The sequence below is a fragment of the Lutzomyia longipalpis genome, chromosome 1 (genome assembly GCF_024334085.1).
Source record: "Lutzomyia longipalpis isolate SR_M1_2022 chromosome 1, ASM2433408v1".
NCBI classification, from domain to species: Eukaryota; Metazoa; Arthropoda; class Insecta; order Diptera; family Psychodidae; genus Lutzomyia; species Lutzomyia longipalpis.
The window spans coordinates 43,818,864-43,837,715 of NC_074707.1; the positions used below are offsets into that span (position 1 = coordinate 43,818,864).

The 18,852-nt window shown below is 39.0% G+C and overlaps 4 protein-coding genes across 5 annotated transcripts; 1 reads left to right on the forward strand and 3 right to left on the reverse strand.

Moving 5' to 3' along the window:
* Positions 1–1,047: 1,047 nt before the first annotated feature.
* Positions 1,048–9,131, reverse strand: LOC129787503 (microtubule-associated serine/threonine-protein kinase 3). Of its 2 annotated transcripts, none has more exons than XM_055823163.1 (10): positions 8,142–9,131; positions 6,731–6,801; positions 6,368–6,649; positions 3,936–5,940; positions 3,656–3,864; positions 3,224–3,579; positions 3,015–3,163; positions 1,805–2,944; positions 1,557–1,738; positions 1,048–1,475 (listed from the first exon to the last, which is right to left on the reverse strand). In XM_055823163.1, the coding sequence occupies exons 1-10, from the start codon at positions 8,419–8,421 to the stop codon at positions 1,197–1,199; spliced, it is 4,953 nt and encodes a 1,650-aa protein (XP_055679138.1). In that variant the 5' UTR covers positions 8,422–9,131; the 3' UTR covers positions 1,048–1,196. The 2 variants fall into 2 exon arrangements, with proteins under 2 accessions (XP_055679138.1, XP_055679136.1); XM_055823161.1 differs by having other exon boundaries at positions 3,936–5,952.
* A 793-nt stretch (positions 9,132–9,924) lies between these two features.
* On the reverse strand, positions 9,925–13,321 carry LOC129787540 (heat shock 70 kDa protein cognate 5). Its single transcript, XM_055823240.1, has 6 exons — positions 12,934–13,321; positions 12,571–12,626; positions 11,744–12,322; positions 10,757–11,673; positions 10,360–10,688; positions 9,925–10,295 (listed from the first exon to the last, which is right to left on the reverse strand). Exons 1-6 carry the CDS (start codon positions 13,018–13,020, stop codon positions 10,197–10,199), a joined length of 2,067 nt encoding a protein of 688 aa, XP_055679215.1. The 5' UTR covers positions 13,021–13,321; the 3' UTR covers positions 9,925–10,196.
* A 210-nt stretch (positions 13,322–13,531) lies between these two features.
* LOC129787643 (ras-related protein Rab-10) lies at positions 13,532–16,661 on the forward strand. The gene is made up of 5 exons (XM_055823371.1): positions 13,532–13,890; positions 14,289–14,357; positions 14,420–14,550; positions 14,659–14,748; positions 14,845–16,661. The coding sequence occupies exons 1-5, from the start codon at positions 13,764–13,766 to the stop codon at positions 15,043–15,045; spliced, it is 618 nt and encodes a 205-aa protein (XP_055679346.1). The 5' UTR covers positions 13,532–13,763; the 3' UTR covers positions 15,046–16,661.
* A 214-nt stretch (positions 16,662–16,875) lies between these two features.
* Positions 16,876–18,763, reverse strand: LOC129787601 (obg-like ATPase 1). The gene is made up of 6 exons (XM_055823318.1): positions 18,593–18,763; positions 18,301–18,494; positions 17,872–18,236; positions 17,718–17,795; positions 17,311–17,649; positions 16,876–17,244 (listed from the first exon to the last, which is right to left on the reverse strand). Exons 2-6 carry the CDS (start codon positions 18,479–18,481, stop codon positions 17,011–17,013), a joined length of 1,197 nt encoding a protein of 398 aa, XP_055679293.1. The 5' UTR covers positions 18,482–18,494; positions 18,593–18,763; the 3' UTR covers positions 16,876–17,010.
* Positions 18,764–18,852: the final 89 nt, after the last annotated feature.

Below are 18,852 nucleotides of genomic sequence, written 5' to 3' on the forward strand. Positions count from 1 at the left end.
GTATTTTTTAGTTTAATTATCGTGGTAAATGTGTTTTACGTGTTGATCGAGAGTGATTTTTATATCTGAATACCTGAAGGATGAATTCCCGCACAGCCTGTGACCGTCTCAGCGAGCACATCATTGGTCGTGGAAAAGGTCTTGGGAAAGGTGGTGCCAAGAAACATCGTAAGGTTTTGCGTGACATCATTCAGGGAATCACAAAACCAGCAATCCATCATCTTGTCCGTCGTGGTGGTGTGAAACGCAAAGGATTCCAGCGCAGAGGATCTCTCAATTCGTGAAAAAGTCATCTTCAAGACGATCCACGACCATTGTTTTTGGATTGCTTTGTTTTGTAACGAGAGATGTGCTCGCTGAGACGGTCACAAGCTGTGCGGGAATTCATCCTTCAGGTATTCAGATATAAAAATCACTCTCGATCAACACGTAAAACACATTTACCACGATAATTAAACTAAAAAATACGCAATTTTTTTATTTTTTCCCAAAAAAAAAATGAATGAAATGTCAAACTCTCATAGACAAGCTCATGACGAAGCATTGAAACATATGATTCATGCATTGAAAGAGACAAAATGGCGAATGGCGGCCAATTTTTTTGAATTTTTACAAAACTTTATTGGCTTTTTTCGTTGTGACCCCAGTGGAAAATGGTGAATATTTTTGGCGATTCTTTATCCTTTTTTGATTCCCTACAAGACTGGGTGGGTTAAAATTGTTTTCTGCGTTTCCTTCAATTAGGTACTTCGCCCTTGTATTGTGCATAACATCCTTTATATTAAATATATATTTACAATATTAAAAAATATATAAGATTTTCACTTCCCCCCACATTTTTATCATCACATTGAATTTATCTTCAGTTTCACTTTGCCCCTCTTCCAACGCTCTGAATGAAACATTATTTAGCTCCTGATTGAGGAGCTCTATCAGTGCATTTTGGTATGTCTTTTAACACATAAATAAACCAACCAAATAGCCAAGATCGACCGGCTCTTTGTTGGTGGTTTATACACAAAAGCTGTATTATTGAAACATAAAAAGGACTAAAATAAAAAATATTTATAACATACACATTTCCACGAAAATTTTTGCGCTAAAACTGTTCACTCGTGCATGTTTCATTGCTAATTTTTTTTCTTTGCAACTTGGTGTTAATACTTATCAAGAAGGATGCTATGTTAGGAGGAGGATTAAGTTGGTGGTGACTTTCCTTTGGTTGCTTGCTCAGTATGCGTTGCAACTAACACAGCAGTATCTGCAGGTGTTACCGAGGTGTCTGCTGTCCTTTGATCCGTATTCGGGAGTGATATTGACGTGGTAGTCTTGGATGCAGCTGCAGATGTTGTCGGAGAGGTGCTACTACTCTTCCCAGCATCGCATGATGAGGAGATTAATGCAACAGCATCATGCGTTGTACTCGTTGGAGAGTCTTTCTCCTCAGCTATACGAGGAAGAAGTTCACCAGGTGCCTGGCAAAATTTAAAAGAAAAAAAATGTTTAATTTGCCTTTCTTTGAGTTCTGTGCAAAAAAAAATTGAAAGAATTCTCACATTAAAATCATCAGCATTGGCATTTGTTGTTGCTTGAGAACTAGTTGATGTGATGACAGACGTGGCTATGGCAGTAGACATTACTTGGGGGCTCCCTGATGAGCGCCAAACACCCGAAACTGGTCGGGTATTTTTGGAAATTTGCGTCGAACAACACAGAGGAGATATCAGTGTGCATTTACCTGCAATAAAAAGAAGAATTATTAAAGTGAGATAAGAGGCGCAAAAGATTAATTCCGCCAACTCACTTTCTGCACTACGTGGATGAAGGCGATCCGGCGACAGAGCACGTCGTAGGAGTGGAGAACTTGGTTCGGCACTTTTGGGACGTGTAAAGGACTTCTTGGACACCACTGTTGTAGCACTTGAGCTATTGGGTACAACACCCGGACTGTATGACTGTGTTGTGTTTGAGGAGCCAGGCTGATGGCCAATTGGGAAGGCCAGAGGACTGGGAGATCGGGTTGGGGATGCCGGCAGAGGGGACGGTGATGGGGTTCTTGCTAATGGCGACAGGGGGATATGCCCAACGGATTTACGTCTATTGGGTGCCGATGTGGCATTAGAGGCATGAAGTCCCTTCACAGTGGAACACGCTGTTGTATGTAGCTTATGCTTCAGCCCATGCAACGTTGAAGGTCGTTGATACAACTGCCCCCCGGATCCTGTGGGTGTGTTGGGGGTTGATGAGCTCGGGGAGCTCGATTGCGATGAATTTGATTCCAATGGGCACAAACTGAGCCGATTGAGTGGCGGTGTTGCCGATGTTGAGGGAAAGGAGAGGCTTGCTGTAACATTGGTGGGTGATGTGAAACCAGCTGCTGCCATTTGCTGCATCTCCGCACTCGCCCTCTTACTACTTATCCGCCTAAAGAGTGATGTCTTCCTCTTCTTCTCACTATCCTTCTTCTGCTTCTTATGCCGACTCATACCCTTCTTTGCAAATTTACTCTGCCACAACTCACGCTTCCTCCCACCCGTTTGAATGCTCGTATTTGTAAGCGGTGTAGCACGTAACATCACATGCTCTGACCCACTGAGAAGTAGCTGCAACACTTGCGTGTGATACAACCCCTGTACAGCTTCACCATTAACGTGGGTAATGAGATCAGCTGGACGGAGACCAGCTTCAAAGGCTGGACTTCCCTCGTCAACAGCCATCACCAAATGGTGCATCGTGTAGAAGTCCGTATCCCCGTAAAAGACACGAATAGTATGGACAGTGAAGCCAAAGCCACGAGGCCCTCGTCGAATGATTATTGGTGGTTTGAGATTTGTCACAAGAGGCGACAACTCACGACATGGTGACGTATCACGTGAACTTGCCGTACTTGAGCTTCCACCTCCAGATGGTGATTGGATTTCACCGAGTGATGCTGCTGGTTCATCTAAAATGGAAATTTTATTGAAATGTCAAATTGCTTCTCACGCAAAAATAAATAATTCCATTATGCTCACCCGAGCAATACATAAGTGAGAGTCCCAGTGAAGAGGCACTCTTCACAACAGAACGAGATCGATGCTTAGCTGTAGCTCCTCCAGAACTACCAACATTTGGCGGAGTGAATTCTTTTGTATTTTCCGACGAAGATGTTCCAGTTTCATGACTGAAAATTAATTATTTTTTTATTAAAATTCCTTTTAAAAATTAAATCTCTTATAATTACCCGCTGTGTTCATCCTCAATGGAAATCGAGAAGCGCGGAAGGATGTCCTTTGAATGCCCTGTTTTGCGTTTTCGCTGAATTTGCGGTGAAACATCATCACTGTCAGTTTGAGAGGATTCCGGTGTGCTGAGAGTCTTCCTCGATGGTGCTGGCAGGGATGTTTTCTTAATATTAAACGCCGTTGGTGGTAGATGCTTATTGGCAACTGCTTCAATTGATAACTGTCTCTGTTGTTCCTGCTGACGCAAATACTGATGAATTGTCTTTATCTCCTCCCGATCTGGGGTGTTCAGTAGTTCCGGTAGATACTCTGTATCCGGCGTTGATGGCATTCGAACACTTCGATGGCTCTTAATCTTCAGAAACAAATAAGAAATGCAAAGAAATTAGTAAAAATTTATTAAGCAAAATAATTAGTTTTGTTTGACTCACATCCAATTTTCGAAGTTCCGGCGTTGAAATCTTCTTCATTTCATCATTCCCCACGGAGGAGGAGGAGCCATAGGGTATTGTGAGATGCGGTGAGCAGTGTTGTTTGTGGAAATGATGCGTGTATGAACTGAATGAGCCAAATAATGGTGTATCATCTGTTTCATCTGTATCCTCATCACCAAGATCGTGATTGTAACGATCCATTCGTGCTGAAATGAAACAGAAATTACATCAATTGATTCATTCTTAGAAAAAATCTCTGATAATTTAAGATACTAACTATCAAAATAACTGGTATCATCCTCATCTGCAAGTTGTGGTACAAATTCAGCCTTCTGACGGAGCAGAGAATTCCAGTCGACTGATTGGAAGTAGATATGTTCCTTCAGCTCATAGGCCCCGCCTGTTCCCAATCTATCCCGTGGATTTTGCTGCAGAAGCTGCGTTATGAGATTCTTTGCTTCCGGTGCCACACACCAATCCTCATTGTCTGGCCACTCAATGTCATCATTCACCGTGTGCGCGAATAACTCTTCGGGTGTTTCCCCAAAGAACGGCACGCAACCAATGAGAAATTCATACAGAATAATACCCATTGACCACCAATCGACGGGCTTCCCGTAGCCTTGTCGCAAAATCACTTCCGGTGCAATGTATTCAGGTGTACCAAAGAGTTGTTTATCCGAAAATTGACGTGTTTCCGTATCAATGTAGCCTTCATAGAGATTTGTTGCCAACGACATGAGACCCATCTTCGAGAGCCCAAAATCCGTCAATTTTATATGACCAAGAGCTGTTATGAGTAAATTATCCGGTTTCAAGTCACGATGCACAATGCCATAGCTATGTAAATACTCCACGGCTAATACTGTCTCAGCAAAGTAGAATCGTGCCATGTCAGATGGCAGGGGGCCAATACTTTTGAGCATTGTTGCACAATCACCCCCCTCAACGTACTCCATCACCAGGCACAGATGTTTCTTTGTCTCAAAGCTGCAGTACATGGATACAACAAAGGGATTATCCGCAAAACTCAGAATATCCCTCTCGGCAAACACCTGCTCCACTTGATTCCTCAATATCAAATTATTCTTATTGATTTTCTTCATTGCAAACCTCTGACGTGAATGTTTATGCTTCACCAAGTACACCGCCCCGTATGCGCCGTTTGAAATCAATTTAACAACCTCAAAATCCTGTTCACTGGGAACAGTGTTAATTTGTGGATTTGCCACAGCAGCAGTTGATCCCTTCTTCCGCTCCTGTCGTGGTGTTGATGTTAAACAGACTTGTTGCTCTTTCGATATATCACCAATCTCCAGGGAATCATCTTCACAGCTCTGCGCCGCACCACCTTCACAAGCCTTCTTCTCCTCACCACCTCCACCACCACCCACTGAGGTGTCCTCATTGACATTCTTATCACAAAACCCACAATTTTCCTGCAATTCTTGTTGCAATTCAGCAATTGGATCACGATTGAGACCGAGCTTGTGAATAATGTATTTCGGAATATCGGCCTTCATGCCCGGCACGGATTTAGCTTGCCCTTCAGCTGCTTCGAGTAATCTGTAGAATTCTTCTGGATCAAATTCCAGACACTCCAATAAACGTGCCGGGCGTGATATAATAAGCAATAGCTTCTTTATAATACCACTCAGCTCTGCCACAGATTCCGGAGATTTTTCCTTCGTCTCCAACAGGAGACGTTCAAGGTTCTCCGACATTTCATAGAAGTAGCGACTTGTAATTAGCTTTGCATGTGACTTATGGAGACAATCACGTGCCATTTCCATAACTTGATGATGAACAAATCGTACAATTGGACTGGAATCACAGAATTTTTCCAAAGATGTAAAATTCTTATTCTCATTGATGAAATGCGTGAGTCTCTCCTCCATTTGCAGCGTTGCCTTTGGGAAGCGTTCCTTGTACAGGGTATTCATTAGAGCTATCTCACTATCCAATATTGGTGAGCGACTCGGGCTACTGAGACTCCGGGAACGTAGCCTGTGGTATGGTGAACGTCGCTCGGAATTCCCGGAATCCTCCTTGCCGCTACTACTGTTATTCTGACTCCCACCCCCGGGGCTATGACTCGCCAGTGGGCTCTGTTGCAAATGATGACACGCATGATGCGCATAGTGCCCACCAACGTAGCAGTGAAGTGGCTCAATGCCAGGATTGCTCTCATTGCTTGAGAAATGATGCGTCAGGAGACGCAATTCATCATTTGTCGGCATATTGGGCAGCTGATGGAGACGCTCCTGACTCGAGCACTGCGACTGTGTAACCAACTTTTAAATGTAACAATAACGAAAGCAATGGACATAAACAACAAACAATTAGCAAGAGATTGTCTTTTGCGTCAATAAAAAAAGAATTGAAAGCAGAAAATATTACAACATAAATTTTAGTCAAAGAAAAAGTCATAAAAATGCTGCAACATTGTCACAATGTCTCATAAATTCAAATCCAATCAATGCTTTAGTAATTTATGTGTTTCTTGCATGGAATTTAGATACAACTTTTACAGATTTTTGAGGTCACAAAACATCTGGTTCTATTGAACTTTTGATTAAATTCAGGGCGATTCTTTTCTCATTAACAATTTCCTTTAAAAAAAATCATTTTATTGCAGTATTTTACGGGACACAGATAGAGAAAGCATAAATAAAAAAAAAAGAAAAATCAATCAACAATCAAACATACCGATAAATTGGAACTTCCCGGCGTTGTTCCATAGCCAGATGAAGGCAAGGACGCCACAGACCATCGGCGACCATCACTGCGACAACTGGAGAGCCTCTTGATGGGTGCAAAGGGAAATTGCATCATACTCGGTGAATTATTGCGTGGACTATCAACGGGACTTGCTGATATTGGTGAATGTGATCGCGGTGAGGTATTTGCCACCAAACTCAGGCGATGATTAGTAATTGCAGCATTGCGATTAGTGGTTGATGTACGACGACTTGAAATTCCCAATTCACGCTTTAAATGAAAAAAAAAGAAGGAATTTTATTTATTAATTATTCTTATTTATAGAGAATTATTTTGCTTTCTGATACTCACCATACTTGCAGATAGAGATGGAGCAGATTTCCCAAGGGCACTGTTTCGCACCCGCACTAAATTGGATACTTCTGAAAGAAAAATTGAAAAAAAAGAAAATAAGAATTAACATAAAAGCCACATATTTATTATCTTATGCATTTTTGAACAACACGAAAAATTTATTAATAAAGAAATTGCGGTCGATTGTACTTTATCAATGACCCTCATTCATTTCTCTTTAGTTTTCTTTCATAAAATAACTAGTAATTCTGCTTTTTTTTTCTAAATAAAAAAAGGACATTTTTAAAACTTAAGACAGAGTAAATAAAAAAAAAACATTTTTATGGGGTAAGGTGTTCTGATACAAATCTTTTCTTTTCTTTCCTTACAATTCGTCAGTTATAAAATATTCGGTATTCTGGAAAAAATCATAAAAGATTTTAAAATTTTATTTTTTTAGTCGGATTTTTGAAGGAAAATTTCTTTTCCAGGCTTCTTCAGAGATCTTTCTAACTATTTTCCTGAACAAAAAATTCGACAAATTCTTTGTTTTTCTTTTCTAGAACGATTTAAAAACACCCATCAGTCAAAATTTCACAACAATCTTCTCAGTTGTTAGCAATTTTAGCTCTATGCTTTATTGCCCAGTTCTTTTGAGAAAAAATTTTCTTTACGTTAAAATCAATATTTAAATAATTAATTTGATTTTCAATCATTCCTTCAAAATCCTTGAAAATATTCGTCAAAGAACCTTAAATTCTTTACAATTGGTTCCTATTTTCCATTTTTTAAGCCAATAAAGATGATATTTGATTGAAAATTAACTTTTAAAAAATATAAAATAAAAAAATTTATGCTTTCATTAAATAAATAAATGTTTGTTTAAATTTTATCTTGAAAAATTCTTCATAAAATATGTAAAATATACATAACTTATGCTTTATTCGACCCCAAATCGACGACCCTGAATTTTAGAAGGTACAAAGGTCCCCTACTAAACAAGGAAGAGTCTCAAAAATACATCTGGACAATCATATAGAGTAGATAAAATGAAATCTCTGCGTCCAACTTTGGTGTTTGAGCGCATTGATAACGAGCTAATGGGGGTATTACCTCAACTATGCGGTTACCCAACAAATGGATGATAAAAATGTATTAGAGGAATTGTTAATGAGTGTAGCTACATATAACACATTGACCGCATATTTATGTAGGTAATGTCAGCAGAAGTACAATGCCGGGAATGATGTTAGGGGGGGTTTCACACTATTTTGTGTTCTTGAATTTTAACATTTAAAGAACGATATCAGGACCCCCTGTGATGCTGGAAAGGGAGTTTTTTTCATTGATTTATCAGCAGATTTTCAGGGTCACAAAAGAGCTAGAAAATCAAGTCAAATTGGAAAATCAAGGACACATTAGTAATTACCTGAGCCACTGCCACTGGTGCGGAGTGGATTAATTTGCTGTGTGTGATAGTAGGGATTCTTCCGGAGGGGTTGCTGCTTAATCACTGCCCCATAGTCTCGGCTTGAGGATTCACCGGCGGTGCTGCTGCCACTACCACCACTGAAAGAACTCGCAGGACCCGCTGGATTCTGCTCTAGGTCATCCGAAATGAGAACACGCGACAAGTGAACAGATTGGGGCCTCTTGCGCCCCACTTTGGGTGAGTTGTTCTTCGGACTACCATGTCGTTCGCGACTCATCTCTCTCTCTCCCACAGTAGCCCAAATTTAATTAGACTAATAATCTCTCTCCCAAAAGGTGTTTTGTACTCCTCGGCGGCGACCAATGGCGGTGAAAGAAGAACTTTACCGAGTATTTCAGTAGTCACACACGTAGATTGACATGCTCTAATTTACGGCAGATGCTCGGCAAAGTTTGTGAGACATTTTTTCCCACTAATTCACGACGAGTAACAATTTCTTCACCTTCAAAATCACTGCGTAATTGAATTGAATTGAATCCATTTTGACATGTCAATTTTCACCTTATTTTATGCGCCCCCCTCTTTCTCTCTGCCCTCAGAACGCCTCAATGTAGTGAAACATATCGCGATGCTTTGCAAAGGTCACAAGGACTTCAGGAAGTCATAGAGAGATCCCTAATAAAAGCGAATTCATACTCTCATTGGGATTTTAGTGGGATTTCAATGAGAGAGGGTAGTTTAGAAAGGAAATGGCTGGCTGCTACCCCTCCCCAAAAAATTCTCAACTTTGCCACAATCACCTCCAGTTCAGATTCTTTTTTTCTTTCACCACAAAGTTCACAACTTTAGTGAGGATTTGCAGCAACCATGGGACACTTTTTGCATTAATATTGTTTTTTAGAGAGTACTTTTCGTCCTGAAAAGTATTTTCTCCGAGAAAACACAATATTTGCCACAGAAAAAAAATCTGACAGCTCCAAAGAACGGGGGAGCCCTATAAAACTACTCTTTCGTATGTTATTAGACACGGTGTAGGATTTTCACAGGATGTTTCATTGGGAATCCGTAGGAAAGTTGCAATCTTTACGGACACTTTGTAAGAACGTCTCATGAAAGTCCTGAATTTCTCGCTCTTAGCTCGTCTCGATTAGCACATATCGTATGTGTATTAAAAAGTTGAACTTTAACGAACTTTTTTTTTACTTTTCCAAAAAAATGCGATTTCTTTTGTTTTCTCGCAAATTTTTTAGCGTAGAACACATTTTTAGAAATCCTGGAGCACTTACGGGTGTTCCGGGGCCCTTAGGAGCTCCTCCGTACGGAATTTGGGGCCCGCGGAAATTTTGACGGTTGGGGATTTTACACGACTCTCGTTTTCCGGAAATGGATTTTCGCGAACTTTTGTAATTTTTGATGCCAATCGACGCGGCGTCACTTCCTGGTCACAAAAAACACAATTTTCCCGGAAAATCCGGCGGAAAACACGAGAAAATTGCGAAAAACTAAAAGTGTGAGGAATACACTATTAGTTTCATGCATCCGTCTCATTTTCTCCTCAACAAAATGTACCAAAAAAGGGCGCCAAATTCAAAAAGTAGTGAAAAAAGCATAAAAATCATTTAAGGGCGCTACGAAGGGGGGCTCCGGGGGGAAATTAATACGGCCACTCGAAACCCCCTGATATAAGGAGCCTCTGTACCGAATTTCATCGCGATCGGTCAAACGGTGTAGCTGTACAAACGCGATAAATAGATTTTTCAGCTGCAAAAAAAGCTCAAAATTTTCTTTTTTTGCCTTATTTATTCACCAAATTTTTGTTTCTTTTAAATGCTGCTTGCCGGAAGTTCATTGCAATAAAAACTAAACATAATTCCCAGCTAAATTCAATTTGCATTGAATATTGAAAATATTTTATATTTATAAGAAATAATGTTTTTTCAAAGATTTTAGGGGATTGCAGTTCTCAATAAAAAAAAATGGGGGGAGAAAGAATAATAACTGAATTCGGGATGTTGAGGAAAGATTACATAATTATACTACTTATTTATAATCCTAATTTTCTCTCTTCTCCTTCTGCTCTTCACTGCTTTGCTGATCTTTGTTCTGTGAACTGCTGTCGCTGCTGCTGCTTCCCTCCCGCTCAGAAGCCATCTGCAATGAAATCAACAATGTTTAATCATCGATCCAGGAGAGTAAGAAAAATCTAATTTAATACCTTCTTGTATGCCATTTCGAAGAGTTTCAGTGATGCCTGCTGCAGAGCTGCTGTACTCTTGCGAATCTCCTCTGGATCTGCATTGTCTTTGTTTGCCAGCATTTCGCGTACTTTTGTGATTTCCTCCGAGAGTTTACTGCACTCTTCTTTGGGCAATTGATCCTTGAACTCTTCCATTTTGGTTTCTGTATCATGCACAATGCCCTCCGCCTGATTGATGGCCTCCACACGATCTCTCTTCACCTTGTCCGCCTGTGCGTATTGTTCTGCATTCTTGACCATGTTTTCAATTTCATCTTTGCTCAGTCCACCAGAAGATTGGATGACAACTGCGTGGAAAGTTTAGAGAGAAGAGATTAGCAGAATGAAGATTTTAGAGAGATTTCACTTTACTTACTTTGCTGCTCCTTGCCAGTTCCTTTGTCACGAGCTGATACGTGCACAATACCGTTGGCATCAATGTCAAAGACCACCTCAATCTGGGGAACACCACGTGGAGCCGGTGGGATGCCAACGAGACTAAATGCACCCAAAAGTTTATTGTCTGTCGCCATCTCACGCTCACCCTGATGCACTTTAATCTCCACTTGTGTCTGCCCATCGGCTGCAGTGGAGAATACTTGGGATTTCTTCGTTGGAATGGTTGTGTTGCGTGAAATGAGACGTGTAAAGACACCCCCGAGGGTCTCAATACCCAGCGATAGTGGTGTCACATCCAGTAGGAGAACATCCGTAACATCTCCGGCAAGAACTCCGCCCTGAACGGCAGCACCAACAGCTACAGCTTCATCGGGATTAACAGCCCTCGATGGTTGACGCCCAAAGATTTCCTGCACCGTTGACTGGACCTTTGGCATGCGGGTCATTCCACCGACCAGAAGCACCTCTCCTATATCGGATTTTGACACCTCAGCATCGGAAAGAGCCTTCTGGCATGGCGAAATGGTGCGCTTAATGAGATCCCCCACGAGACTCTCGAGTTTCGATCGGGACAGCTTGAGGTTCATGTGCTTCGGTCCGGAAGCATCCATTGTCAAGTATGGGAGATTTATATCTGTCTGCAGAGAGGATGAGAGTTCAATTTTTGCCTTCTCCGCTGCCTCCTTTAGCCTCTGCATCGCCATGGGATCCTTTGTAATGTCAATACCCTGATCCTTCTTGAATTCCTTCACCAAGAAATTCACGAGGTAATTGTCGAAGTCCTCACCACCGAGGAGGGTGTCACCATTGGTGGATTTCACCTCAAAGACACCCTTTTGAATTTCCAAAATGGAAATATCGAAAGTTCCACCTCCCAGATCATAAACAGCAATTCTACAAAAAAAAATCATAAAAAAAATGTTTATTATTTCCTGACTAATTACTTTTAGGTCATAAAACTTACATTTTATCCTCAGTTTTATCCATTCCATAAGCAAGAGCAGCTGCAGTGGGTTCATTAATGACTCGCAGAACATTCAATCCCGAAATCTGACCAGCATCCTTGGTAGCCTGTCTCTGGGAGTCATTGAAGTATGCAGGAACAGTGATTACAGCATTCTTCACGGGAGTGTTCAAGTATGCTTCCGCAGTCTCCTTCATTTTAATCAGGATAAATGCCCCAATTTGACTTGGTGAATAAACTTTGCCATCAGATCCTTGTACCCAGGCATCCCCATTGGAAGCTTTGACAATTTTGTAGGATAAATTCTTCATGTCCTTCTTCACTTCGGGATCATCAAAACGCCGCCCAATTAGACGCTTTGTGGCGTAGAATGTATTGGCGGAATTTGTTACGGCCTGTCGCTTAGCGGGCATGCCCACAAGACGTTCTCCTTCCTTCGTGAATGCCACATGTGATGGTGTCGTGCGATTCCCTTCGGCATTCTCAATCACCTTGGCTTGTTTGCCCTCCATCACGGCCACGCAGGAATTCGTGGTGCCCAAATCAATGCCAATAACAGCACCCTTAACACCTTCGGATCTGCAATGGGAAACATTCCGGACGTTTAGCGGGGAAAGTGAGGTTAGGTGTGGTTACATAATTTTTTAGGGGAAAACTTCGAGAAACATCTTCATTTTTATGGAATTCCACATGAGGTCAAATGGAGAATTCACAGAAACTGGATTTGTCAAAACCATTAAGAAAATTAATGAAAAACTTGATTAGAAAGAAAAGAAAATCTTATTGGAAAATTAGAAAGGGATGAAAAAGAAATTAATTAAACTTACTTGTGTCGAATTTGTCCATATTTGCTCTGATAGCAGGCCGGTATGTAGGGAATTTGCTAAAATAAAAGGAGAAAATGTCTTTATTGCAAATTATATTGAGGTAGATTCTGCGAGAGAACGTTCTACGCAGCTGTTTACCCGGAACATTCTCAAACATTCCGAGAATTTCCCTAAAATTTCCCAGCATTTCATCATCTCCCCAAAAGCACGGAATTTCAAGGAAATCTCGCATAATTCGCACAAATCCTCGACTCCTGCTCATTTCTAATGCCAAATATGCCTTCTAAAGGGACTTTTTGTGAGATTTTGAGAAACTTCCGGATGATTTTAGAGGTTCTACAGAAGTGATAACGCAATACTCACGTTTCTGAGAATCGTCGAATATGACCGCATAGCACTTGGATTGGTATCCAATGTTAATTTGGAGAGAATACGAGCTGCACTCAACATTTTTCACGCTTTTCTTTATTCACAAAATCAATTCTTTTTGCGTAAAATGCAAAATTTTCTCGGCACTCTTTTTCACGTGCGGCGCAAATGTGGTGGTGAAATGGAATGAAGTAATGGGTTGTCTCAGATTTATTTGGTAATCCAATACATTCCATTGGAAAGACCCCCTACTTCACCTAACTTCATGCACTTCCAGTGAAATGTAGTCAAATCTTTTTTTTTCCCTTTTTCCTAATTTTCCTAATTTTCACACAAAAAATACATCTTTAGGGCTCCAGAGACAGTTGGGGTGCTACGGAGGTCATCAGAGAACTTCTGTAAAAAAATATGAGGGCTCAATTTGCAGTATTTTTTGCGAACTTTGCATGATTTTTCTCGGCGCGAATTTCGACCATTTTGAACGACCAAAGAAAATTGACGTGGTATCGCCTTCTAAGCACAAAAAATTAAACTTCGCTGGAAAATTTCACGGAAAATTCAAGAAAATTGCAAAAAAAAACTTTCCGTGCGAGTGAGATAGCTGTCTCACTCAACGCCTTTCCAGCTGGAAGAAGTTTTAGTTCGGGTGCGTTCGTGAAATTACGTCAAAACTATATTGAGTGATCCCATAAAGTTCTGGATTTTCCTCACATATTTTCATTCTTTTCTTATGGCATTGAATTCGAATAAATATTGAACAGTTCAATATAATAAGTGTGTATGCGATTTGGATTCCATTTAGACGGTGTTAAAAACTCGAAATAATGGCGAAAAAAACTTACGATTTGCTATTTAAACTCCTCCTAATTGGTGATTCGGGTGTTGGGAAAACATGTATATTGTTCCGCTTTTCCGACGACGCCTTCACATCAACCTTTATATCCACAATTGGTAAGGAAAATCGCATGAAAATCAAGAGACTGCGATGGCTCATCGCTGTGCATGGCGACATAGGGCATTTGATAAAATGATAAATAGGGGCGTTGCAGGAATTTGGGCTTTCGCACCTCAAGATTAGCATGTGTCTTGAGATGAACGTCTTGTGCGTTGTAAGAAGATACTAAAAGTGCCCGGAATGTCATTATATAATGCAAAAAACTCGCAAAGAAAATCCTAATTTGTGTACAAAGGATTTGTCATTGAGGCGCATTTATCAAATGGACGCTACGCGATATCAAAACACATCAACTTTTCCGGCTTTTGTTGTTCAGAATAATCTCACAGAGAGCATGAAAACTATTCAAGAAAATCAAAACTTTTCACTTAAATATCTCTTCTTTCTCTAATAGGTATTGATTTCAAGATAAAGACAGTGGAACTTCGAGGGAAGAAGATTAAATTGCAGATTTGGGATACAGGTAAAGTCCTTCCTCTGATTCTCATTTCCTTTTCCGTCTTACAAGTTAAATATAATTTATAGCTGGCCAGGAGAGATTTCATACAATCACAACATCCTACTACAGAGGAGCAATGGGCATAATGTTGGTGTACGACATAACAAATGAGAAAAGTTTCGAGAACATCGTCAAGTGGTTACGAAATATAGATGAGGTTTGTTATGAAGATCCCCAGAATTCCACGCTAAAGAGCAAGAAATGAGTCATTGTGCTTTCTTTACAATTAATTATTCCTTTTGTTTTATTTTTATCATTAACCCAGCACGCAAATGAAGATGTGGAAAAAATGATTCTGGGGAACAAGTGTGACATGGATGATAAGAGAGTCGTAAGCAGGGACCGAGGACACGCTGTAAGTAACACCAAAGAAAGGCAGAAATAAGATTTTCAATTATTTAATCTCTAAAAGATAAATTAAAACATAATTTTTCTCTTTAATTACTTAAAGATTGCTGTTGAGCATGGGATCAGATTTATGGAAACATCCGCCAAAGCGAATATCAACATTGAGAGGGCTTTCTGTGAGTTAGCCGAAGCAATTCTCGATAAGACGTCAGGAAAGGATTCAGCTGACAATCCAGAAGCGCGTGTTATAGTTTATCGCAAAGACCAAGATAAGGCTCAAAGCAGCAAAGGCTGTTGTGCATAGTAGTTTTTTTTATTTCCCCGTTCACACATTTTGTATCTTCTCAAAATTCACAAAATAGTGGTATTATTATTATTTTTATATTCTCTGTGTATAAACAAAAAAAAAGAAATTCATTTATTAAAAAAAAAAATCATTGAAAGTATAGTTTAGAAGAAGAGAAAATATGGAGATGAGATTTTATTTATCTGTTGCAAATTTCAAGAAAAATAACGCAATGTTAGCTAAAGTAGGGTATCTAATATTGTTTTCTTTTGCGTTGTAATATTCTCCCCATATTAAAAGGGGGTCTTGCAATGATTCCTACTTAACTATTATTATTACAACATCCTTATATTAAATCTACTTACTTTTCCCCCCAAATTTTTGTAACAAAAAATAATATTTTACATGTCATTTGAAAATGAGCAAATAAGATGGTCAAACCAGAAATAATAAAAATTTTTAAACGTTGATGAGACCAACGTGTTGTGGTATCTGAAACAAGAATATCTCCTGATTTCTCTGGTGAGCACTAAATAATTCTTAATTCATCAACATTTTTGTAGCACACCTGTGCAGATTGCTAGAGCTTTAGACACTCTACTGTTTATCTTTCTCAACAGTTGATTTAGTTTGAGGCTTAAGCTATAGTTGTGCTTTGAAAAGCTTTCATTTAATACTCCTAAAATCCGTCTCTGACCTTCTTCTTTTATTCCCTTTAAAAATATTTAAAGAAAATCGATTTTCTTAAGTCTTTTTTATTCTTAAGGACAATAAACCTTACAAGATCGCCACTCGTCAATAAAAGATTTTTCATTAAAGCAAATATCTTAATTTTCCTCCATTTCTTTGCTTTCTACTTCAATCATGTTTTTTTGTGGTTGATTTGGAGTGTTTTGATCATTAATTTTTATCCCTTAAATCTTTCGAAACCAGAGTATCTCTTTATTTGAAATAATTCAGTGAAATTGAGCTTTGTTGATTACGTCAATGATCATTAAAAAAAAAAGATTTATTTCACAAACTTTCTACACAAACTAACATCCTCTCCTCTTCTTGTTAATGCAATTTAGCATTTATTTTAAAAGCATAAACTGTTGAGAAATAATCACAAAAAAGCCTACAATTTCCCATTAAAAAAATCGTTCACCTCTGTTAAATCTGGAGATTTTCTTGGTTACAGATAAGAAAATTTTCATAAGAAGGAATATAATTAATAGAATATAAATACATATTTGTAATGTTGTTAGATGTAATATTTCGATGAGGTATAAATACGTACTTTCTGCAAAAAAAATATAATCTCCCAAAAAAAAGAAAAGGAAAAGTATGTGGAAAAATGCTTAAATTTTGTAACACTTTTATTACAATTTTACTCTAAAAACAAAGAAGAAGAAAAAGAAACAAATCAAGAGAAGGGAATCATTTAAAACGAAAATGTCGAAGTTTTTTTTACAGTATATACATAAAACATAATATGTATCAACCACATAACATTTTTTATTATTCTGTGCCATGTTGCTTTTTAATATGAGAGAAAAATCGCATAGAATAAGGATGTTCCTTTCAAAGAAATCGCTATAATTTATGAAAATTATACAATTTTGATAATAAAAAATGCTATTAAAAAAGAGGAACTTTGAAGCTTCTAAAGAGAAGTTTTTTTCATTTTTTAATTCTTAACTGGTTCTACAGGTGCTAAAAGTTTGTTTGTATCCATCGTGTGGCAAGAAGCATTAAGAAATATTTTTATCTTTTCTTTACGTTATTAGAAAATATTTTTTTCTTCACATTTTAAGAACCTTTTAAACCCTTAATTCAACGCACATTCTTTATGAATAACTAATAATCTTCTGTTCTTTACTGAATTAATTATTATATTTTGTATTCAATTTATTTTTACAACTGCTGATGTGTAAAGGATTGAGAGTAAAAAATCATGTTTGTGTAGAGAAGTGTGAGTATGATGATGCAGAAGACGATTAATCACTTTTTCTTGGCATCCTTAAGTCCAGCACCAGCGTTGAATTTGAAGAAAATTATATCACCATCCTCAACAACGTAATTTCTACCCTGTTGTCTATACTTTCCGGCAGCTTTAGCGGCGCTCTCACTTCCTTCCTCTTTGAAATCCACAAAATGCATTACTTCCGCCATAATAAAGCCCTTTTCAAAATCTGTGTGAATTCTTCCAGCAGCCTGTGGGGCTTTAGTTCCTTTCTGCAAAGAATTAAAGGGAAATTAAATAAAGTTTCTTTTTATCTTTCCTTTAAAGCAAAAAATTACCTGAACAGTCCATGCTTTAACTTCATCGGGACCAGCTGTGAAGAAATATTCCAATTGCAAGGCTTTGTAGCCAGTTAGGATGATCTTATCCAGTATACTTCGGGCTTTTTGTTCTTCAGCATAAGCCTCACGTTCGGCATCAGTTTCAAATTCAGCCCATTTATTCTCAAAAACTCCCGAAAGGGGAATTATCGCAGCTCCTGGATCATTTTTATCAACCCACTCCTTGATTTTGACTAACCACTTATTCTTCTTCCGTATAAAGTCCTTCTCGGACAAATTCACCAAGTAGACAATTGGTTTGGAAGTAAGGAAGAGGTACTTGTTTAGAACCTCAATCTGTTGGGATGAATTTGTTAAAGAAAAATCAATAAAATTAAAAAATATGTTTGGGAAGAATTTCTTACATCATGAGCTGTCCAATCGGCAAATCGAAGGTGCTTCTTTTCTTCACACAGCACATTCTTGATCTTCAGAAGGGCATCCTGAGGAGTTAAGGAGAATGAAAAGAATGCAATTAATGTTGTAAAATCCTTCTGATAAGTTATACTGTCAACTTACATATTCCGGTTTGAGCTTCTTATCATTCCCCCGGACTACACTCCGTTCAAGCTTCTCCAAATCCTTATTCAACTTCTCCACATCCTTGAGGCGGAGCTCTTCGGAGATGATGTCCAAATCCCTCACCGGATTGACCTCCCCCTCAACGTGAGTTACATTTTCATCATCAAATGCTCTGCACATGTGGAATATGGCATCACAAGCACTAATATGGGAGAGAAATGCATTGCCGAGTCCCTGCCCTTCGGCAGCACCCTTCACCAGTCCAGCAATGTCGACAACATTGAGATAGGCGGGCACTTTGCTGGCCGGCTTGTGGTATTCACAGAGATAGTCAAAGCGAGCATCTGGGACAGGAACTCTGCCTGCAAATAATAATCTTGTTTAAAGAATTCCTCGTTAAATAAACAAGAGAAAACCCAAACTCACTCTCATTGGGATCGATGGTGCAGAAGGGAAAATTTTCCGCTGGAGCTGCACTCTTGGTGAGAACATTGAAGAAGGTTGATTTACCAACATTTGGCACACCAACAATTCCAACTCGCAAATTTGTACCAACACGCCCAATTAGGGGTTTCTTTTCCACCTCTTCGACTTTCTTCGGTGCCATTTTAATTAAATCTCTACGGGGAAAAAGCAGCAGCAAATTACAAAAATAGAAAAGGAGGCATTTTGCCACGCACCATCTTTTGTAAAAATAAACTTCCTCTCCTTATTTTACCTGAATTAAATCGTCTGTGTTCTCTGCAGGAAACCCTTCCGGATATGCTCAGATGGTTCACAAGAAGCTAGGAATTGTGCAAAAAACGCAGAATTTAATTTTCTCAACGTGAGCCGCGTGTAAAGTGACAAGTGGACGTCAGAAAAGCCGCGCCGTGACAGACGATTCTTCACTATACCTTTCTCTGTCTGACTTATGCTAAAATAGCATAAAATTCAGCATAATAAAAATTTAAAGAGCATAAAAAATGTTTTTTTTTG